The sequence below is a fragment of the Electrophorus electricus genome, chromosome 4, assembly GCF_041902795.1.
Source record: "Electrophorus electricus isolate QZ-2024a chromosome 4, ASM4190279v1, whole genome shotgun sequence".
Taxonomy (NCBI): Eukaryota; Metazoa; Chordata; class Actinopteri; order Gymnotiformes; family Gymnotidae; genus Electrophorus; species Electrophorus electricus.
This window is the reverse complement of record NC_137500.1, coordinates 39,531,293-39,554,435: the sequence shown is the minus strand read 5'-3', so window position 1 is coordinate 39,554,435 and position 23,143 is coordinate 39,531,293. Positions and strand designations below refer to the sequence as shown.

The 23,143-nt window shown below is 45.8% G+C and overlaps 1 protein-coding gene across 17 annotated transcripts in view; it reads left to right on the top strand.

Annotated features, from left to right (window-relative positions):
• The window catches only part of mycbp2 (MYC binding protein 2), a 66,794-nt gene that overhangs the window by 10,415 nt on the left and 33,236 nt on the right, over positions 1-23,143 (top strand). For 12 of the 17 annotated variants that reach the window (XM_081713729.1, XM_035521256.2, XM_035521245.2 and 9 more), the window contains exons 6-37: positions 1,078-1,320; positions 1,484-1,555; positions 2,601-2,697; positions 3,036-3,109; positions 7,800-7,938; positions 8,249-8,325; positions 9,652-9,856; positions 10,648-10,812; positions 11,066-11,224; positions 11,380-11,584; positions 11,740-11,885; positions 12,731-12,841; positions 13,320-13,430; positions 14,472-14,591; positions 15,023-15,104; positions 15,244-15,361; positions 15,451-15,655; positions 15,777-15,930; positions 16,186-16,358; positions 16,565-16,690; positions 16,838-16,965; positions 17,114-17,205; positions 17,310-17,444; positions 17,573-17,656; positions 17,756-17,852; positions 18,222-18,414; positions 19,405-19,679; positions 20,249-20,470; positions 20,680-20,871; positions 21,945-22,151; positions 22,400-22,537; positions 22,642-22,820. In XM_081713729.1, the coding sequence (XP_081569855.1) occupies positions 1,078-1,320; positions 1,484-1,555; positions 2,601-2,697; positions 3,036-3,109; positions 7,800-7,938; positions 8,249-8,325; positions 9,652-9,856; positions 10,648-10,812; positions 11,066-11,224; positions 11,380-11,584; positions 11,740-11,885; positions 12,731-12,841; positions 13,320-13,430; positions 14,472-14,591; positions 15,023-15,104; positions 15,244-15,361; positions 15,451-15,655; positions 15,777-15,930; positions 16,186-16,358; positions 16,565-16,690; positions 16,838-16,965; positions 17,114-17,205; positions 17,310-17,444; positions 17,573-17,656; positions 17,756-17,852; positions 18,222-18,414; positions 19,405-19,679; positions 20,249-20,470; positions 20,680-20,871; positions 21,945-22,151; positions 22,400-22,537; positions 22,642-22,820 (4,724 nt within the window). The remainder of the gene's footprint in view (positions 1-1,077; positions 1,321-1,483; positions 1,556-2,600; positions 2,698-3,035; positions 3,110-7,799; positions 7,939-8,248; positions 8,326-9,651; positions 9,857-10,647; positions 10,813-11,065; positions 11,225-11,379; positions 11,585-11,739; positions 11,886-12,730; positions 12,842-13,319; positions 13,431-14,471; positions 14,592-15,022; positions 15,105-15,243; positions 15,362-15,450; positions 15,656-15,776; positions 15,931-16,185; positions 16,359-16,564; positions 16,691-16,837; positions 16,966-17,113; positions 17,206-17,309; positions 17,445-17,572; positions 17,657-17,755; positions 17,853-18,221; positions 18,415-19,404; positions 19,680-20,248; positions 20,471-20,679; positions 20,872-21,944; positions 22,152-22,399; positions 22,538-22,641; positions 22,821-23,143) is intronic. The other 5 variants (XM_035521275.2, XM_035521228.2, XM_035521231.2 and 2 more) reach the window with 4 other exon arrangements.

Sequence of the window (23,143 nt, the reverse complement as noted above, 5' to 3'; positions counted from 1 at the left end):
TCTGAGTCTGAGCACCTAAACACTTTTTCTGTGAGAAAGTGGTTGTCAGACTGGAAAGCACAGTCTCCCAAATGAGTGAGGTGTAGCCTGTGGACACACCTTGTCTGAGGCCAAGGTCACGCTAGAAGGAATCACTATGAACAGCGATGAATTTGTGATTATTCACAGGTGCAAGACCAATTAGAAAAGAGAAAGCGTCTGTTTAGTTTTTAAAAGAATACAAGTGATGTTGAGTTGAGAAATGGATCGCACCTACTGGGCAAGTATTGCATCTAACCAAAAGACTGCCAGTCCCCGCCAATTACGTTGGAAGCAGTGTCTTGCTTAAAGTCAAGTGTAAGTGAAAGGTTAAATGATATTTCCAGCCTCACTGGTGTCTCCTGCCGCTTGTTTCCTCTTTAACTGTGGACGTGAGGAAATGTCAGGTTGGCCTGTCCTCCCAGTGCCTAATGAACACCTTCGCTTCACCCCACAGGCTCAGTGTGCTGATACCTGTACAGCGTTCAAGCACGTGGCCACTTATTAGAAAGATATTAAACTTGCTTGCTAAACCCAGTTGGGGGAAGTGCCAGAACAGCTTTTCAATCAACTAAAAGCCTTCAGTGCATCACTCCTTTTGCCATTTTTTCCCCCTCACAGTTGTGGCTTCCAGTTCTGTTGTGTTAAAAAAAAATAACGGGCTTAATGAGAATCACAAAAACGTCACTTGACGTTTCCTCTTTGATTTCTGCCACAAGTGATGTGTATATTACCATCCTTGAATAAGAGCATGCTGACTGGTCCAGCTAAAAAGGCTTGCTAAAAACATGCGCCTGAATCTCACTTGGATGATGCAGAATAGTGTTTTTAATATCTGGGCTACAAGCACTGTGTAACTTTGTCTATATGTAACGAGAACGTGTTGTCCGAGTGATTCGCTAGCTGCTACGTTGCTCCGGTTCAGCCTCCGTGCTGAATTCCTGGAGCCTAGTGAACGTGACCGAGTGTGAACAAATACCAGTCCTGCACGTCCATGTGAGCGCGCATGTACACATGACTTCAGATGTCCTGTCTCCTGTCTCGTATGTGATGCGTAAGGTCCCGACGATCCTGAACGCCCTGCAGAGGAGTGTGCAGGCGGTGTTGGTGGGGAAGATCCAGATCCAGGACTGGTTTGGAAACGGCATTAAGCGTGCGGCCCTCATGAACAAGTGGCTGCTGAAGGAGGTGAACACGGACACGGATGAGCGCTGTCTGCTGCAGACCGACGGCTCCTTCCTCTACCTGCTCTGCAAGGATGGCCTCTACAAAGTAGGCTCAGGATACAGTGGAACTGTCAGGGTAAGCTTGCACTTCACTACGCGGTTACCTAAAAGACCAGGCTGCTGACCTCTTGGCTTCTTTGTTGAGGATGTATTAAGATCTTTCTTGCATTTGTAAAGAGCTGTGGTGTGGTTCTGGTGTGGGTGCTTGTCTGAGTAACTGCTTTGGCGCACTTTTACAGGGTCATGTGTACAACTCCACATCACGCATCAGGAACCGAAAGGAAAAGAGGTCATGGCTGGGATTTGCTCAGGTAAAAGGTTTTTCCAAAAGTGTTGTCCTTACAGAGCCTATTTATTATACAGGATGAGCTGGTGTCCCCCAGGTGCACACTGATCTCACTTTATTTATGAGTTCAGTAGTTCTTTAGCTTAATATCTCTGAACCCCTCAGTAGTTTAAAAAGAAACATTTTTGGATCAGTGTTCATACTGGTATGAGTATAAGATTGCAATTAAACTGTAATCAGTCTTATAATCAACTGTAATGTTACTCTGTAAAGCAAGTGCTCTTTGGCCAAGATTAAATTCTTGGACCAGTTCAAGAATTATAGAACTTCATTAGTTATAGCTAACACAAACTCTTTAGCATCCCACAGAAGGGTGACCATAAGGAGGTGTATTTACTGTGGAGTGAGACAGTCCAGTCTAATGTGACAGGTGTTATGATTCATCCCTGTTAGGGATTTATTTATTTATGTTATCCAAAGCAACTTATAATTATGGCTGCGTACAACTTTAGCAATTGAGGGTTAAGAGTCTTGCTCAGGGGCCCAACAGTGGAAACCTGGCAGTGGTGGGACTTGAACCAGCAACCTTCCGATTACAAGTCGAGTACCTTAACCACTGAGCTACCACTGCCGAATGTGTAGTGTACAGTAAGTCCAGTACCAGTTAGACGAGGCGTAGCATTTGCACTGGTGATGAGTCATGTGTGGCAGCTTGCAGATTAAAGAAAATGGCTTGGACAAAAGGATGTCACCAGGACCAGTCATCTGTAGGGTTAGAGCTCTGTAACATAAAACAAGCAGTTAGGTCTAAAATTCATTGTATGCTAATGAAAGTGAGACTGAGGAGGGCCACAGAATCCTGAATCATTACTGAGGTGTATTTTACCTTGCACTCTATTGTAAGGCATATGTGAAATGTTCATCTTGAACAAGAGGTACCAGAATAGTAAATTATTGTTCAGTTAGTGACTTGAGTTTAGGAAAGTGTGCACGTGTGTGTGCGCACACTAGCTACTAAAATGTATGCATGTATCTCTGCCACAATCTCTGAACATTTTTGTTTTTTGTAGGGCTCCTTGCTATATCGGGACATGAACAGTCACAGCATGTCAGCTATCAAGATCAATCCAGAGACTCTCGAACAGGAGGGCAGCATCACAATGCCAGGTAATCACACCTGGAATTACTTACAAACACTTCAGATTACAGTACCAGGTAGGAATTACTTATAATCACATTAGTGTCAAGTACGAACATCACACTTTATTTACAGTTGGTTACATTAGTAAACAGAAGTTAAGAATTATTATTTAGTGTGTCCAGTTTTAATCTAGAAATTAAATTATCTTAATGTTTCAGAAAACCAATTGTTTAAAAATGCCAATTCAGCACATTTCCATTAAGGACAAAAATTTCTGATTAGAACCAAATCCAAATTAAAGTAAATTACAGATGGATGAAGGGCATATTGATATTTTAAGTTTGGTCATTGTTTTCCTTCTGAGGTCTTCAAGCAGATGGACAGAACATCATCTTCACTGATGGAGAGTATGTCAACCAGATCGCTGCCTCCAAGGACGTAAGTGTAATGGATTGTAATAATATTCTGTAAAAAGTCATTTTCAGAGACATTTGGGTAGTTGGGAGATGCTTTTTTTGGATTGCATTTTTTTGTGCGTAAAACATGTTTTTGAAGAAATGAAAATATATTTATTTAGTGTGAAAACTGATATTTGAGAATTTATGGGGTAACTGTCAGGAATGCTAGGATGCATGTATGTTTGGATCCAAATGTGAAAGTATTTATTTGGTTCACAATACAGACGAGGACTGTAAGAGAGGTTCATAGGATCATAGGTTAGTAACCAGAAGATCGCACTGCAGAGAGTAGACTCAGAACCAGGGTCAGAACCAGTGGGCTGGGAGAGAGCCATAGTCTGGGGGGAAACGGAGGACCGGAGAAGAGCACGCTTGGTATGCATACTAGGATGGGAACAAGTCACAAAGAGGTCTGCAGTTTTTAAAAGGGAACAGATGGAGATAAGCAGGCATCACCCATTAGTACTCAGGAGAAGGTGATCAAGGCCTGGGTGTGGTAAGACTAGTGGGCTGCCCGCATTCATTACAGTAACCAACTGTCGATTTTCGCTGTGTTTCGAACATATTCACTGCACTGCGCCATAAATGTGTCCTGTGGTGTGAAAAATCTTAAATTACAAACAGAAAGTTAGATTCATATTCATTTTCAGACACTGTTCATATAGTGTCATTTATTTAATATAAATAAATATAAATATTAAATGATTTCATTCATTGGTATTCTTTTTTTTAACCACTTTCATAGTTTTTAAATTTTCCGCATTTTGCAGAAATTTTTTACTGTTATAAAGTGTCGAGACAATAGCAGAAAATGAAATGGGGAGACGTCTCTGCCTTTTGTGTGAGTTAATGACCGTGTTATTGAGAGCTAACCTGTCAGTAGCAAGGACAACAATTGTCAGACAAAAACTTCCCATGTGCACATCAAAGGCTTCACCAAGGGCTTCAGTAACGTGACCTTGAATGGTCTCCGTGGAATTGCCTGATTTAAAATCTGGATATGGTGTCACCAGAAGACATGGGTTTTTCAGTGACAAAATGTATCAAGTTCCTGTTTTTAGACATATATGGAGGAAAGAAAAATGGCTATTTACTAAAATGGATACTTGTTGAATTAGGCACTTATCAACATTTTCATGCTTTTTAATATACAAAAGTCAAAATGTATTGAACTCACTATAGAAGAATTTTGAGATTTGGCTCAAATTTTAACAACAATTTTAAAACAAATCCATGTTAAACAAATATGTTTAAGCATTTTAAATGGTGACAATACTAATTAAATTTTATCTTGTGACAGTAAATATGCCATCAGTCAATTTACTTTCACATCACACTTTCACAGTCGTGGCTTCGTTGTTTTTGTATTGCTGTTATTTGTTGCACATACAACAAAATCATTTTTCCTGTCTACCTTTTGGCACAACGTTTGTAGTCATCATGTAGCCTGATCGCATGTTCCTTTGAGCCTTCTTGCCAAGGCATTTGCTGACAAAGTGATGTAGCCACTTGCGACAGACTCTGCTGTTCACTGTTCAGATTACTTTGATAGCTTTGCGTGTGTATGTGTGTGCGTATGTGCGTGCATGTGTGTAGTGGTAAAACAGAGCAAATAGCACTCATCACAACATAGTAATTGTAATTTAAAGTTCGACAGGGTTTGTAATTTTAAAGTTTAAGATAGCATTCCCATTTTCTCTCTCACTCTCTCTCTCTCTCTCTCTCACACACACACACACACAGCTCCTCTGCTACCAGGCCTTTTGTTTGGATCGTGTTGTCTTGGCTGTCATGGGCATCTGATCTTCCTAGTCTCACCCACTCTCACTGCATGTGTATGTGTTGCTCATTCTTTCAAGGTTCAGCCTGTTGTGTGGTCATGTGAGCAAAAAAGAAGGGAGGGAAAGTAAGTAAGTAAGTGTGTGTGTGTGTGTGTGTGTGTGTGTGTGTGTGTGTGTGTGTGTGTGTGAGAGAGAGAGAGAGTTTCATCAGCATGAACAGCCTCTAAGCTGCCAACACGGATATCCTGGTGAACAGGCGAGAACATCAAAGCACTGATGAATCAGTCAAAATCTTAAAGACTCGCTGTTTTCCTTACACCCACACCACCCACATTTGAACACATTGCAGACCTCAGCTCAGTGTCTCTGTCTTCATCTTGTCTCATGTCTGAGTGGATGTGGAGGGGTGTGTGTGTGAGACGTGTATGCATAGCTGCCCCGTTAAGTGGCTGGTTGGTATGAACTGGACTGTTGGGGGCAGGGTAAATTTGTACTTCATTCCTCCTTGTTGCTCTGAAACACATTCAAATGCTGTTAATAATATATTAATAACACTTGTTAATAATCAATGTTAATATACTTTTAGAATGCTTATTGCCTGCATAATTGCCATGATAAATTCTATAAATTCAGCTACAAGATTTAAAGTCTAGGTGGCTTATAAATGAATTTTCTAACCTTTATTCTATTGCTGATATTTGGATTAATATCAGATATTAGATCTAGATATATAAGGATACTAATGCTACAAGTTACTGATTCTCAAGGTGTGATTACCCATTATGGCAGATTTTCCAAAGTGTAAATGTTTTATTTACAGTCTTTGAAAACATTTCCGGTGCTTTCAGTGAAAGTGAAATTAAATGTGATTAAATTAAATTGGTGAGATGGGAAATGACAGCATTATAGTGATGACTACAAACATAAATCGACCTTAATGACGAGCACAGCAGCACAACCATACATCTAATGTGGAGTATCAGTGAGTAGTTGGAGAGCAACACAAACAAGTCGGACTCACTGGCTATACTCAGTAATTACTGTAATTATATAGTAAACATAACTTTGAAACCACTTGTTCATGAGCGTTCCAGGATAATGGATCCAGCTGACAGACCTCCACACCCATGCAACTGGTTTAGTTTCTGCTCCCAAATGCAGGGTTCTTGTTCAGTGGGCAGGGCTTATGGTTTGTTTATTAGTAAATATCAAAACATTGCCAAACTGTTGCTTTGACACGCTCCTTCAGCATGAGATTCTCCAGTTGACTTCATTTTTGTTCTTGTTTTGCCCACCTAGTCAGTAAACTAAATAATAGTGAAAAATAAATCAATCAACAAAGAAGTATTACAAAGTATTCCAGAGCTAGAGGTCAATCCGATTTAAATCCCCTTGGTTTCATATCACACTTTACTTTTCGGGGAAAGGGACAGGACACTTCTAGTAATACATTATTGAAGGAAGGTGACAGTGAAAATGAAGTGGTTTTCTTAGCTACTAGTGCAGAAGATCATAATTTTAGCAGAGAATAATTTTAACTCTTACTTTATTGAGTTTGCTTATTGAGGTGTGTTGAAGATAGTGGTATATTAAGATTAGTCATTTTAAATAAACATTTTGAAATATTTGTCCAGAATGGCGTTATATAGGGCAAGACCATAATATTTGCATAGCATCCTTCTGCTTTCTTACATCTCCAAGAAATTTTGAAGCATGAAGTCCATAAGCACGAGGCATAAATAAGAAGAACAAGAAAATCTGTCAAGGCAGAAATGATGATCTGGAGTGGTGGGGAGTTGTCATTGTGTTTTGGCATGAGAGAGTAGAAGCCTGATAACTCACGAAATGTCTAAATTTGAACGGTTATGATAGTGATCATATTGAGGAGTACTCCAGCATCAAACCTAAACAGTGTATTTTATTACTCACTTAGAGTAGTTTCATGCTTTTAGAGGGTAAAGGTGCCAAGTGCTTATGTTTTCAGTTACCGAAGGAAAAAGGTTCATGGTAGGTATTCTTGACCCTGGCTATTACACAAAAACAAAAGAAATATCCTAAAACCTTTTTAAAGCTTAATACTGAGTTTTATGACCAACCCAAAGCAAAGGATTGCACTCGTATATGCTGTGTCCCACGACTATGTACCTGATTTACTCCTGTCCTCGCTGTGAAGGTGACTAAAACACATTTTAAAACTATTCTGGAACAAAGTAGGTTAAAGGAATTTAGGCTTTAAAGTGAGTCTGTTTTTCTGAAAATGATATCCTTACGCTGGTGGATATTTAAAAAAAAATGGCACTAGACCAGAGGTCTTCAATATGTCAGACATATGACACACCAATAGCACTCATCACAAATCAGTGATGAGACACTTTCCTAAATTGGTAAACTTGCTCAAATTAGACTGGGGCCAGTGATCACACGCAGGTCTATTCCCATTATGTAAGATTATCAGGTGTGCGGAGTTTAGCTGTTTGCCTAGTAAAGCAGGTTGCTTTCTTCTGGTCAGTTTGACAGCTGAGTGCTCAGTGACTGAGAGCCCAGTCCTAATGGCCTATTTATGAGCGAGAGAAAGAGACAAAGACAGAGACAGAGAGAGAGAGAGAGAAACTGATGGCCTTTACTCCTGGCCCCAGTGGACTATGCTCTTTTCTACTGAGTGTGCCTGGGACACATTATGAGTGTTCTAATACATTCACCATTACAAACACACAAAACGCACAATGTAAGAGTAGGGCACATGAAGGCATGTTTTCTTGTTGGGGCAGTTACTGTTCCCTGGACCTGGACAGTTCTGTGATGCATAACTGCCCTGTTGCATAAATGAATTCACTTCAAGAGAAGGTAGTGCCGTGGCGGTACTGATCGTGTGTGCGTTCCTTTTCGTAGGACGGCTTTGTGGTGCGAATCTACGCCACCAGCACAGATCCCGCCCTACAGCAGGAGCTGCAGCTCAAACTGGCCAGGAAATGTCTCCACGCCTGTGGCATCTCCCTGTTTGACCTGGAAAAAGACCTGCACATCATTAGTGAGTTCACGTGCTTTCGTGATCCCTCCAGTCCATTGTTTAGCATTCTTAAATGTGCGCCAAACTCTTAGAGCCCATCTAACTACAGAAAAGGAGCTAACTTTGGAGCACTCTCAGCTGCTGATGCAAATGTGTCTGCCTTTCTCACCTGTGTGTGTGTGTGTGTGTGTGTGTGTGTGTGTGTGTGTGTGTGTGTGTGTGTGTGTGTGTGTGTGTGTGTGTGTATGTGTGTGTATGTGTGTGTATGTGTGTGTATGTGTGTGTATGTGTGTGTGTGTGTGTGTGTGTGTGTGTGATTGATTGTCCTCAGGCACAGGGTTTGATGAAGAAGCAGCACTTCTTGGAGCTGGTCGAGAGTTTGCTCTGATGAAAACTGCTTCTGGGAAGGTAAACTGTCCACATCTCAGCTCTGCTCATCTGGTATCATACCAAAATACATTATGTACCGCACACAGTCACACTGATGTACGTACGTTACTGTGGATAAGAGCATCTGCAAATGCTGAAAAAGTGTATGTAAGTGTTTTATGTTTGAGTACATTGCAACAACAGTGCAATATATGATGTTGGAGAGGAGCCAGTGTGGATTTGTAACTAAGTACATGCTTATCAGAGGCCAGAGGAAATGCTTCTGATTACATGGCACTGAACTGCTGATCGGAACATTCTGAAGCTGATCCAGTTCAAAAGTCTGCTTTGTGAGACATCTTGAGAAAATTAAAGTAGATTTATTTGATTTGGACGTAAGAAACCAAACAAGCCTTGAGAAACGTGAGCTTGGTTATATGTGTTTGGGTTTTTTGTTTTTTTTTTGTGTGTGTGTCAGCCTGGGATGACAATTTGACTATCATCTCTGTGCTTTGATATCACAGTGCCTTTTCCTAAAACAATACCTGGAAGTAATTGAGTTATTGTACACATCCATTTAAATAAAGGTATTTTCCACTTTTACTGTACAGTAGGTCAAGATATTCTGTTTAATGTTTGTTTTTTTTTCTTGATGTTTTTTGAATTATGTGAGACCAAAAGCGTACCCAATGGAATGTCTGTAAAGGTGTGTGTGAGCTTTGATGACGCCTTTCTTTCTGTTGTCTATGTAGGCCTGTGTTCTTTGCTTGTAATTCTTATTGTACTATGAGACAAAATTATTATTGATTATCAATTATTAATTATGGGCTCCTGCTCATAGTGCTACGACTTGCCCATTATGCCCCGTAGCTGCACCATTTACATTTGGCTTAAACAAAGTGATGAGGACAGAGGGAGAGGAGTTTTGATGACGCTAGAAGTAAAACTGCACTGGTTTTTATAGAGAGGAATAGAATTTCTCAAAGCTGCTATAAGAACACAAAACAGTCCTAGGCTTGGTAATGGCCAACTTTAGAATATTAATAGTCTAACAGTATCAACCAATCTGAAAAAGAAATTCTACAAGGAGGCAGTTCTTTTGGCCTGTCTTATTTTGTACCTCTGTAGTGTGTATGGATTGTGTTGGGAGTAGGGTGTTGTATGGATGGTGTGTGTGTGGCTGAAAGGGAATGGGCTTCATTGGTGGGGAAAAAAGAACTAAAAGCAATTACAGAAAATGTTAAAGGTGTAGTGTATTATTTATCTATCCATCTGCCTGTTGTGTAGTTATTGGAAATACAAAACATGTCTGACGTGGTATGAGTTTAAAAAAGAAAACTACGCAATCTTCTCTTCCCCTTGTAGATTTACTACACTGGCAAGTATCAGAGCCTGGGCATAAAGCAGGGTGGGCCGTCTGCGGGGAAGTGGGTGGAGCTGCCCATCACCAAGTCCCCCAAGATCGTCCAGTTCTCGGTGGGCCACGACGGATCCCATGCCCTCCTGGTGGCCGAAGATGGCAGTGTTTTCTTTACCGGGTCCGCCAGTAAGGGGGAGGATGGAGAGTCAAGTAAGAGTCACTTCTGTGTTTTACACGACCAGTGGAACCAGATCTTATCTGACGTTTCATTTTCTCATTTTCAAGTACATGCTGGATATCCAGTGCCGTTTCGGTAATGTTCCATCATTTCGGGTACTTTTAGTGTGATTTCATTTTAATGTTAAGTTTCAGATTTCTAAGAATGTACTCAGTGTCATAAATAAACGATGATTCTCAAATGTCTGCAAAAATCAATTAATATTTTACAATGTTTAATTGATTTTATCCAAACGGTTAGTGATTTCAGGTAAGTTCCTGAACTTTAAAAAATATTTTATGAGAGTAGGTTGGGCCAAGATTTAATCAAAAGTTGGCATGCCTTCTGTTAAATCAATGTGAATTGACATGTAGATCAATATTCATGCTCTCATCCATTGATTAGTCCCAGGACAAGTAAACATCTTCAGCATTTAGGACCAGACACTCAGGAGAGCTTAGCTTCCCCAGACAATCAGCCACTGCAGAGTAGTTTTCACACAGTGTGATGCATGTGAGGCTTAGAGACCTCTGAAGGAAGCAGAGACTTGGTCTTCTGAGTCTTTATGCTGAAAAATATCCCTTAGTTCCTAGAGGCTGTAGGAGTAAAGAATTATCTACTTGTAACTACTCACCTAATTACCTGTTCTGTAGGAGAGCAATGACCATCTATTATAGACAACACTAACTTACCTGGATATCAACTGTATGAAAACGCTCACTCGCTTTCCAGCTGCCCTGCTAAACCTTGTTGGTCAGCATGTGATTCTCTTTTATTCCTTCAGCCAAGAGTCGGAGGCAGCCAAAGCCCTACAAGCCCAAGAAAATGATCAAGCTGGAGACGAAGACGGCCGTGTACACGGCCTGCAATAACGGCAGCAGCAGCATTGTGACCAAGGACGGAGAGCTCTACATGTTTGGCAAGGATGCCGTTTACAGCGACAGCACCTGTGAGTGCCACTGCAGCCTGCAGAGTGTGTGGGGTAACGTCTGTACCACCGATGCAGGGCCATTTAGCTGTCTGCAGTTTCTACACCTTTCTTACTGATGCGTGGATGTACTGCCTTCTCCTCTGCCTGGTATTTCAGTATTGACAGCTGTGCTTTGTGGTGGAAGCATGGACATTGGCCAGATGACACATTCTGGATGTAATCTTGGGAGGTATTGATTTAAATGTTTCTCTTTCTTCTCCACTTCTTTCAGGTCAGGTGTCAGACCTGAAGGGGCACTTTGTAACTCAGGTAGCTATGGGGAAGGCCCACACCTGTGTGCTGACTAAGAGTGGTGAGGTGTGGACGTTTGGAGTCAACAACAAAGGCCAGTGTGGCAGAGATACTGGAGCGATGAGTCAGGCAGGGAAAGGTAAAGCCTCTCTGTCAAGCAACTGCTTGGTAACCCAGAGCATTCGTGACACCCAGGCTGCTCTGTGGGTGTGTAGGTCTACAACCTACACTTGTGCAGCCTCAGGGAAAAGGCTCTTCAGTCACGTTTCCAAACATGTCCTTGGCTCCTTCCAGCCTTTGGGGTGGAGAATATGGCCACGGCGATGGACGAGGACTTGGAGGATGAGCTGGAAGAGAAGGAGGAGAAGTCCATGATGTGTCAGCCGGGCATGCACAAGTGGAAGCTGGACCAGTGTATGGTGTGCACTGTCTGTGGAGACTGCACTGGCTATGGGGCCAGCTGTGTGAGCAGTGGAAGACCTGACAGAGTACCGGGAGGGTGAGGAACACACACCCTCCCACAGCACACATTCACAAACCACACTGCTAGTTTGGGCTTTCCGAATGTGCTGTTATGCCTCTGAATGCATTGCATTTGTGTACGCACGGTGAGTGTGAATTTGTGTGTGTGTTCGGTTTGTGCATCCTCTTCAGCATCTGTGGCTGTGGCTCAGGCGAGTCAGGCTGTTCCTCTTGCGGCTGTTGTAAGGCGTGTGCTCGCGAGCTGGATGGTCCGGAGGCCAGACAGAGGGGGATCTTTGATGCTGTGAAGGAGATGATCCCACTAGACCTGCTGTTAGGTATTCCAGCTCCCTCACTCCCTCTCCTTACCTCCTGCTGTTAGGTATTCTGGCTCCCTCACTCCCTCTCCTTACCTCCTGCTGTTGGGTATTCCAGCTCCCTCACTCCCTCTTCTTACCTCCTGCTGTTGGGTATTCCGGCTCCCTCACTCCCTCTCCTTACCTCCTGCTGTTGGGTATTCCCCTCTCCCTAACTCCCTCTCCTTACCTCCTGCTGTTGGGTATTCCGGCTCCCTCACTCCCTCTCCTTACCTCCTGCTGTTGGGTATTCCGGCTCCCTCACTCCCTCGCCTTACCTCCTGCTGTTGGGTATTCCGGTTCCCTCACTCCCTCGCCTTACCTCCTGCTGTTGGGTATTCCGGCTCCCTCACTCCCTCGCCTTACCTCCTGCTGTTGGGTATTCCGGCTCCCTCACTCCCTCGCCTTACCTCCTGCTGTTGGGTATTCCGGCTCCCTCACTCCCTCGCCTTACCTCCTGCTGTTGGGTATTCCGGCTCCCTCACTCCCTCGCCTTACCTCTTGCTGTTGGGTATTCCGGCTCCCTCACTCCCTCTCCTTACCTCCTGTTGTTGGGTATTCCGGCTCCCTCACTCCCTCTCCTTACCTCCTGTTGTTGGGTATTCCGGCTCCCTCACTCCAGAGAACTGCTGTTTCTGTACTTTTTTCATTGTTTGCCTGATAACATTTTGTGCAAGAGTGTGTGTGTTTGCGCACGTGTGTGTGCGTGTGTGTTTGTGCGTGCATGCAGGCATCGCCTGTTTGGTGCTCATCATTCACCCTGCCTGTGTTGTCTCTCGTTTGTCCCTCCCTTCGGCCCCGCCCATGCTGGCCTGTTTTTATTTTAGCTGTGCCTGTCCCTCCTCCTCCAGGCGTAAACATAGAGGAGCACATCCAGATCAGACAGGAAGAGAAAAGGCAGCGCGTCAACCGCCGTCACAGGCTGGAGGAAGGCAGAGGTACTGCGCCGACGCCCCCCTCCACGCACACGCTCACCATGTCACTCCACAGCTCCTTACAGGGCAGAGCTGTGCTGCAGCTCGACCGTAAATCCGTCCGAATGTGACTGAGAGCTGGAGCTTTGTGGATCTGATGGATCAGGGCGCTGCTTCTCCTCGGCAGCGTAATCCAGTGCTTCCTGTGGACTGGGCTCTGGGGCCTTTTGTTTCGCCACATGAATGTAATTTTGAACACACATTTTGTTCAAGCACAAAAAAAACTCCCACAGAAAAAGGGCTCCAGAGAGCGGAGATCCGTAAAGTTGCCACTCTCCCCAGCCTCCTTACGTGCCTGTGTGCTTGGGAATGGGCGTGTAGCAGGGCTGCTAGCATGCTCGTGTGTTCTATGATTTGCCAGTGTGTTGTATGCTGTGCTGTTTTTCCATTTGTGAGATGCTTTGCCCATGCATGTGAAAGTTTCTTTCTCCACCTCCCTCAGGGCCTCTTGTATTCCCTGGCCCCCTTTTTATGAACCAGCGTGAGCGTGAACAGGCTCTAGCCAGACTAAGACCCCTACAGGCCTTTAAGATAATGCGGGACAAACTCAAAGGTACATTGGTCTTCACTCTAGGCTCCACTGAGCCAGTGACCCTGCCTATTCTCACCAGGCACTACCTAACTTTTCTCTCTCTCTCTCTCTCTCTCTCTCTCTCTCTCTCTCTCATATCACTGTGCTTCTTTCATACACAGTGTAGTAGTACTGTCCCTATTTTCTCTTAATTTGAATGTGACTGTTTGCTGGACCCACTGTTTGTTTTTTTGTTTATTTACAACAGTAGTGAACCTGTAATATGGGAACACTACTGTATTTAAGTAGTTCATTTCAGCCAGAGTATGTGAAAGGTCCTGCCAGGACTCCTACAGTCAAATTTGGCACTTATAATGAAAATATCGACTCCAGCACTTTCATCACTGCATACATTCAGAAATAAATCCCATTGCAGAATCCTTATAAATATTTGGAAACATTAAATAAATAAGAGAGCCCAAATAAATAGCTAGTCTTTTTGTTTCAACACCCCTCACTCCTTTTGCATGTTCTTTAATCGAGCCAGTCTACTCAGCCCTGTTGGTGGCAGATAAAAGCTTTTTCTCCCACGTGCTCTCTTGCTGTGAGATGGATGGAGGGGTGGACGGTATTGTCCTCACTCATGTTGACCCCCTGCTGTCCTGACCGCTGGTACACATACCCCCAACCAGTGGACCAGGGTGTGGACCAGGGTGGGGGAAGGCTGAAGTTTCGTCTGTACCACGCTGGCTGTCTGCCTCCACATACAGTGGTCATGGGTCTCACTGCCCACAAATCAGTGCTGTTTTTTGGCCCGGACACCCCCCCCACACACACACGCACACACACTTCGTAAAACGGCAACATAATTTGGTTTGGTTCTGCTGTTGTGGGTTGTTTTTCATCTTCATTTGGTCGTTATCCTCTGCACATGCCCTTTTCCCTTTATCATCATTTTTCTTGACGCTCCAGTCGAGCCTCTCCTCCCAAGTGACTGGTTTGCTCGAGGTGTGGGCCTGCGTGTGGCTGTCCTTCTCTGCTTCCCTGGCCCCCACTCCTGTCTGACTCTGCTCTGTGTTCCAGACGGCAGCAGTGAACGCGGAGACAAGGATGCCAGTAAGATCACCACCTACCCCCCGGGGGCCGTGCGCTTCGACTGTGAGCTCCGTGCCCTGCAGGTCAGCTGCGGGTTTCACCACTCTGGTAAGCCTAAAATACAGCTCACCTCTCAGGCAGGAGATCTGCAGATAAAATACATGTACAAATATGGACCATGACCTTTAAATTGTAAATGATCAAATTACAAAACTACAATTATTGCATATTGTTGTGTATTCCTACAACATCACAATCAAATAATCGCTGCTTATAAATTGCATTATGGACTTTCAGTCCCTACATTCTGTTCTGAGATTGTTGCAGTGGTGTGTACACGGATCTTAAGTTGGAGCCTTTTCTATTGTTTTATGTTATGACTGCACATTGCTGAATTAATTGTATTTATAACCAATGTAATATTTACTATCCAAATAGTCAATAAAATAGTCATTATTATTTTTGTGGTGATGTACTTCGTCCTGGACATAATTGCTGCTGCTGCTTTCTGTGTGTAATCTCGCGATATCTTCCTATAGTGGTGTTAATGGAGAGTGGGGATGTTTACACCTTTGGCTATGGGCAGCATGGCCAGTTAGGCCATGGAGATGTCAATTCCAGGTGAAGTTTTGCCACTGTAATGCTCTCAGTCGTTATTTACTGAATGTTTTGCTGTGATATTGTATTGCATGGTGTTGTATGCATAATGTCATTAGTGTGAGAAGTTGACTCTGTTGACCTCTGCCTCTCTCTTCCACAGAGGGTCTCCGACACTAGTGCAGGCTCTCCCCAGCCCCAGTGCACAGGTGACAGCGGGCAGTAACCACACTGCCGTGCTCCTCGTGGATGGCCAGGTCTTTACTTTCGGGAGCTTCTCGGTATGTTGTCCCAGCTGTATTTCTTAAACTCACCAAGAGCTGCTCTGAGATATTCTAGGCTGAGCAGGGTTCCTGTCTCATGTCTGCAGAAAGGACAGCTCGGTAGACCCATACTGGACATGCCTTACTGGAATGCCAAACCTTCACCCATGCCCAACATCGGTGCCAAATACGGCCGCAAAGCCACGTGGATAGGTGCCAGTGGAGACCAGACCTTCTTGAGGATTGATGAAGCGCTAATCAACTCCCACGTCTTGGCCACCTCCGAGATCTTTGCCAGCAAACACATAATTGGTACTCCTCTTGTATGACTCACTCTCTGCATTTGCACGTTTTTTTTTTTTTCTTGAATCCTGATAAATGTTCCTGCTTGCCCTGAACTGAGGTGAACCTACTGCTTGGCTGTGGCCTTTAGGTTTGGTTCCTACCTCGGTGTCTGAGCCTCCTCCCTTCAAATGCCTGCTGATTAACAAAATGGACGGAAGCTGTCGAACGTTCAATGACTCTGAGCAGGAGGACCTCCAGGGCTTTGGTCTGTGTCTGGACCCTGTGTACGATGTCATCTGGAGGTAAGACTTGCTGTGGAGTGGTCTGGCCTGCTCGCAGCTGCTGGCATGTGCTGGTGGAAGCAGTACCCTGTATTATAGAACCATGAAGTGTTGTTCAGTGTTCCTTAGTTTTCGGAGGAAACATCTCCATGGCCTAGATCTGTTTTAGAGCACATTTACATGTCCAAGGTACAATGATCTTTCATTATGTGGAGCATTATGTGTTCATGGTGGTGTTTGAGTTCACTGCTACTGTTTTCCTCACTGCTCTTCCAGGTTCCTGCCCCGCTCTCGGGAGATGTGGTGCTATAACGCTGTGATCGCAGATGCGCGTGTGCCCTCTGCCCCCGACATCCAGGCACGCTGCAGCATCCTGAGCCCCGAGCTGGCCCTGCCCTCGGGCTCCCACGCTGTCACCACCCGTTCCCACGGAGCCCTGCATATCCTGGGTACACCAGCCCCCCACCCCTCTGAGCAGCTATGCCCTGCACGCACCCTGTCACGCCTGGTCCTGCACTAACACCTCTCCATATAAGAGACCTGTACATCAGCTCTGTGGCTGTGTGCAGGTTCTCTATGCTGAGTTCCTGAGTGTGTGTGTGCCTGTATGCAGGTCGCGTAGACTGTATTCCTCATTGTGTGTGTCTGTGTGCAGGTTGTTTGGACACACTGGCTGCCATGCAGGAGCTGAAGATGGGTGTGGCTAGTGCTGAGGAGGAGACACAGTCTGTGATGAAGGTTTACTCGAAGGAGGACTACAGTGTGGTCAATCGCTTTGAGAGTGAGTGAACCCACACGGACACACATTATGGCGAACACAACAGTGAAATGATTTCGGAAAACTCTCACTAAGAGCCAGGCAGGTCTGACTAGCATAATGGAACTGAATCTTGCAGTGTGTGTGTGTGTTGCTGTTGTTGACATGCAGGTCATGGTGGAGGCTGGGGTTACTCCGCCCACTCCGTCGAGGCCATCCGCTTCTGCGCCGACGCCGACATCCTACTGGGAGGCCTGGGGCTGTTTGGTGGCAGGGGAGAGTACACAGCCAAAATCAAGGTGGGCTGTGGAACATGTACAACTCACATTCGTCATCTACCGACTCCTCTCAGTTCACTGTCCATTTAGATTCATTTAGTCTATTTAGGCACTGAATGTTCCTGGATGGCGTGTGTGCTCTGGCTGGTGATTGGATGTTTTCTTGCAGCTGTTTGAGCTGGGACCAGATGGAGGGGATCATGAGACAGACGGGGACCTACTGGCTGAGACAGACGTCCTGGCCTATGACTGTGCTGCTAGGTACATCTCATCAAAACGTTTGTGCTCTCTTCACACAACCGACTCCTGCTTGTCTCTCACGTGCGTGTGTGTGCGCGTGTGTGTGTGTGTGCGTGTGCTTGCAGGGAGAAGTACGCCATGATGTTTGACGAGCCTGTCCTGCTGCAGCTGGGCTGGTGGTACGTGGCCTGGGCCCGTGTGTCCGGCCCCAGCAGTGACTGTGGCTCTCATGGCCAGGCCACTATCACCACTGATGACGGGTACCCACCTGCGTCTTCCCTCAGCACAACGGGACCGTTAACGTCCGCGTGTACAGATGTCTGTGCGATGGTATGAGCTGCTGTGTGAAGGCCTGTCACTGACTCCTTCCTCTGTGCCATTTTTGCAGCGTGGTGTTCCAGTTTAAGAGCTCCAAGAAATCAAACAATGGTACTGATGTGAATGCAGGGCAGATACCCCAGCTGTTATACAGGTACTGTCATATCCAAGTCATGTCAACGGCCCTTTCTCCGCACATCCTGACATGTGGCCACTCCTGCTTTCATCTTTTGACTCATCACTGTTTTCCCAGACTGCCATCCAATGACGGAAACGCCGCTAAAGGGAAGCAGCAGACCAGTGAGCCTGTGCACATTCTGAAGCGCTCCTTCGCCAGGACTGTCTCTGTGGTGTGTAGCACACTGCCTTGCCAAGAACACCTCTATTGATTACACGCTGTGGATCAGATCTATTGATTATGCATGGTGAATTGGTACACCTGCAGACTGCTTTCATCAACAGGATGATTACAGTCTTTATAGCATTTCTTGCTCAAAGCTTTAATCTACTTTGACTTTTGCCTGAGACTGGAAAATGCATCCATTTAGAACAGAACTAAAACATGCAGCTTTCAAGGTAAAAGTCAAAGGCATTGCAAATGCAAAATGACCTGTAATTAGAGAAATGAGGTTCATTGCCTGAAAAAGGGTTAGTCGTCTGAATCGATAGCTAGAAGCCTCTTTTAATTGTGCTTCTGTGTGCATGCATGCTCCTCTCAGGAGTGCTTCGAGTCCCTGCTGAGTGTCCTGCACTGGAGCTGGACTACGTTAGTTCTGGGTGTGGAGGAACTGAGGGGGCTGAAGGGTTTCCAGTACACAGCCACGCTGCTGGACCTGGAACGCCTGCGCTTTGTGGGGACCTGCTGCCTCCGCCTGCTGCGTGTCTACATCTGCGAGATCTACCCCATCTCTGGTACGCTGGTGAACACACGCGTGTGTGCTAGATCTACCCCATCTCTGGTACGCTGGTGAACACGTGTGTGTGCTAGATCTACCCCATCTCTGGTATGCTGGTGAACACATGCGTGTGTGCTAGATCTACCCCAGCTCTGGTACGCTGGTGAACACACGCGTGTGTGCTAGATCTACCCCAGCTCTGGTATGCTGGTGAACACACGCGTGTGTGCTAGATCTACCCCATCTCTGGTACGCTGGTGAACACACGCGTGTGTGCTAGATCTACCCCATCTCTGGTACGCTGGTGAACACACGCGTGTGTGCTAGATCTACCCCAGCTCTGGTATGCTGGTGAACACATGCGTGTGTGCTAGATCTACCCCAGCTCTGGTACGCTGGTGAATACATGCGCGTGTGCTAGATCTACCCCATCTCTGGTACGCTGGTGAACACATGCGCGTGGGCTAGATCTACCCCATCTCTGGTACGCTGGTGAACACATGCGCGTGGGCTAGATCTACCCCATCTCTGGTACGCTGGTGAACACGCGTGCTTGTCACTTAATGCCCATTTAGTTGGTAAATTAGTGGATCAGTACCAATGATGGCAGCCATTAGTGATTCAGCAGGTGAAAAGAACCATGGGAGATTCTAAAGTCTGTCAGTGCTGTGCTTACAGGAGTCATTATTTAATCTGCAAATCTTCTGTTGCTCTTCTGTTATTGGTTACTATCAAGGTGAACACTCTCACAATGTATTATTTATACTATATATATGTGTGCTGAGCTGCTGAGAGACAGATGGTATTAGTGTTGGAGTGAGTAAGTGTATTACTCCTTCCTACTGTAGAGTGTGTTTCATATTAATTGCAGGGTTTCATATGAGGAAGGCAGTGTTAACCCCAAGGGTGCACATGCACCCCATACAGTGAGAGCGATTGAGTTATGTGCAACCTGTTAACGTGGGTAGTCCTGTCAGGCATGACTTGTCTCTGTGCTTGTGTTCAGCCAGCACCAAAGCAGTTGTGGAGGAGTCCAGCAGGCTGGCGGAGTGTGTGGGCAAGACCCGCAGCCTGCTGAAGAAGGTCCTGTCCGAGGGCATGGACAACTGCCTAACCAAGCTGGACAACGACCCGCAGGGCTACCTGAGCCAGCCGCTCACCCTGCTGGAGGCCGTGCTGCAGGAGTGCCACAACACCTTCACCGCCTGCTTCCACTCCTTCTACCCCACGCCCGCGCTGCAGTGGGCTTGCCTCTGTGACCTACTCAACTGCCTGGACCAGGTCCGCACCTGGGCCGCACACTCACACGTCTGCTCCCCTGTACTGTCAGACGCTGTGTACTGTGAGGCTTATGCGCTAGCTTATGAGACTGTGGGTTGCCTGATTGAACATTACTGCACAAAGTAAAGCCACTACCCTCTGGGAATGGCCCATAATGCAATGCCTCTGTTCTGGCCACAGATGGCAAATGGCACTTCCGGGATTTATTCTGAGCTGAGGGGCTTTTCCCTGTCCACTACTTGGGAGCCTCTTTCTCCATCTCCTCTGATGGCTCCACACTTTCTAAAGTCTTGTGCATAACTAAAGCTGCGTCACTTTTTAAGGCCTTTACACATGAAATGATTCACTGGACAGATTTAGGTGTGATAAATTTGTTCTGAAATATTTCCAGTGACATGTTCACTTAGAGTTTCTCTCTCAAAGTAAGATTCACTGAATTCCAGAATGGGATCTGTCAATTATTTGTCATAAGATTCGTTTACTGCAGCCATTTAGATCACGATTACTCTTCACTGTTGTTCTGGGATCTTGGGTCTCGGATTCATGCTAATCCAACACTGGACTTTCAGGACATCCAGGAGGCAAACTTCCGCACGTCGAGTAGCCGCCTGCTGGCTGCTGTGATGTCTGCCCTGTGTAACACGTCGGTGAAGCTGACCTCCATCCTGCCGATCGCGTACGACGGGGAAGTGCTGCTCCGCTCACTCGTCAAGCAGGTCAGCACCGAGAATGATTCGGCCCTCGCTCACCGCTTCCCCCTGCTGGTGGCTCACATGGAGAAACTCAGCCATGTGAGTATTCACACACAGCCCCCTCCAGTGTGCACTGAGCATACGGTGCCCAAACCCGACTCAGGGTAGTCGTTTGCCCCCAAAAAATATACACCAGCATAGCCTTGTCCCTCATGCAGTATGTGTAGATGTGTAGAGTTTCCCTAACGCCGACATCAGAACGGTGGCGATACATCACAAGGGCGGCGTTTTCGTTTCTCCTCGTACAGACAGAAGAGAATCTGATGGGGATGACGAGTTTCCGGGAGGTTCTGGAGAAGATGCTGGTGATCGTGGTGCTGCCCGTGAGGAAGAGTCTGAGGAAGGAGGTGGAGCTGTTCTCTCCTCATCTGGTGTCCAACACCTGTGGCTTGCTGGCCAGCATCGTCAGCGAGCTCACGGCCTCTGCACTCGGCTCTGAGGTCAGATACACAAGGCTCTCCTCTCTCTCTCTCTCTCTCTCTCTCCTCTCTCTCTCTCTCTCTCTCTCTCTCTCTCTCTCTCTCTCTCTGCTTCTCTTTTGTTCGCTCTCTTGCTCTCTTTCATCCCTCCTTCTCTCTCCCTCTTTCCCGGTAAGTTGTGAGCGTTCTCCTACCTGAGCTATGGTGACCTCCTCTAACATCATTTCAGCCGCCTGGCCATAAATAGCCTCTGGCTGCTGCGTGAGAGCTATCGTTGTGTTCATCATGTCTGCTCTTGGCGTGTGGTGCTGGGAGTAGCTGAGTCATGGCCACAGTTATGCTCTCTCCTCAGGCCTCCGACATGCTTCTGTTCTCTGGTCTACTGCAGTCTGTCTCCGTCGACTGATTGTCATGGCAACTGTCTGCAGGCTGTTTTCAGAACCTTCTATTTTATCGTCTGTTTTCTACTATGTGTGATTGGTATGCTGAGTTGGATATGTAAAAACTGCAAATGTGTCATTTTACAAATAGATCTGTACATTCTGTACATTGTGTACATATACATACACAACCATATACATTGTACATTGTGTATATAAACATAATATACATATATTATACATACATTGTTAATATATTTTTGTACATATATAGAATATATTTTTCTCTATGCACCCTTGTTTTCTTTTTTCTCAGTTTGGACAGAGCACTCTCAACCATTTCACTGCGAGTTGTACTGTGTATGACTGAGTATGTGACAAATAAACCAAACTTGATATGTGTAACACACGTAGTCTGCGTAACAAAGAAAGTTCATTCTTAGGCCCCTGTCTACAGTCACACGGTGGTAACGTGTGACCATGTGACCAGTGAAACCGTGGCCATGTTATGAGACTTGTCATAGAATTAATGGGCCAGACCTGCAGTGTTACTTTCAAGTCAAAATTTATATTGGACACGTATTGGATTACTGTTCATTTAAAATGATAATGTCGACAGAGCCAGTGGCTGCTGTGCGTCTTTACAACACTCAGCTTTGCAGATTTTCCGTTACTGATGGGATGTCTGTTGTTCTGTGTGACTTCCCTGTTCAGGTGGACGGGCTGAGCTCCCTGCACTCGGTGAAGTCCACCCCCAACCGCTTCACAAAGACCAGCCAGGGCCGTAGCTGGAACACAGGCAACGGCTCGCCCGACGCCATCTGCTTCACTGTGGACAAAGCAGGCGTGGTGCTGGTGGGCTTCTGCGTGTACGGCGGAGGGGGCATCCACGAGTACGAGCTGGAGGTTCTGGCTGATGATGTAAGCACTGGTCCTGGGCTTCGCTATCCAACCGTTTTGCGTTTATTGCCAAGATGATTTATTACGTGAGGCAGCAGCTGGGCTTTACCCGGTAGATGCACAAGCAGTGGACTGCCCTTGCAGTCTGAAACTGACTGCTGGCGTATTCTAATTCAGATTGCTTTCAAGTATCACTTACATTTACATTTTCATAGTGGCTCTCAAAGTGAAGGCCTAAGTTCGTTATGTAAGCTTTTCCTTTGTCTCAGGCACAGACAGAGCACCCAGGAGACTCGGCGCACTCTCACAGATGGACATCGTTAGAGCTGGTTAAAGGCACCTACAGCACCGATGATAGCCCCAGCGACATCGCCGAGATCCGCCTGGACAAGGCTGTGCCTCTGAAGGTACTTCAGCGGCTCGCGAAAACCCGGCTCATTTCACGGGATTCGTGTTCAAAAGATGGACATCCTCATCACAGGTCTCTCACTGACTGCTCTACGTCCTACAGGAGAATGTGAAATATGCCGTCCGTCTGCGTAACTACGGCAGCCGCACAGCCAATGGAGATGGAGGGATGACCACGGTTCAGTGTTCCGACGGAGTCGCCTTCACCTTCAGTACCTGCAGTCTGAGTAGTAATGGCACAAACCAGACCCGAGGCCAGATCCCTCAGGTCCTTTACTACAGGTCAGATGTGGCGCCCATACGTGACCCGCTTTTTGCAAGCTTTGTTTTAACCTAGTATAGCCTCTGGAAAGAAAGCAAAATGTTACTCTTCAGAGTCATAGATTAGCAGTTTGTCCTGCTGCACAATCAAATGTGCCGTCAGAGCTGTTGGGTGAAGTGAGAACTGAAGTGACAAAAAAAAGCTAAGACAAAAAGCAAGAACATTTGCTGTAAAAAAAAAAAAAAAATGTAAAAAAAAAAGAAAAAAAAGAAAAGAAGCAAATTCTGCTTGTTTAAAGGACCCAGTACTTGTAATAGTTGATCTGAGTGAGTTGGGTTACCCC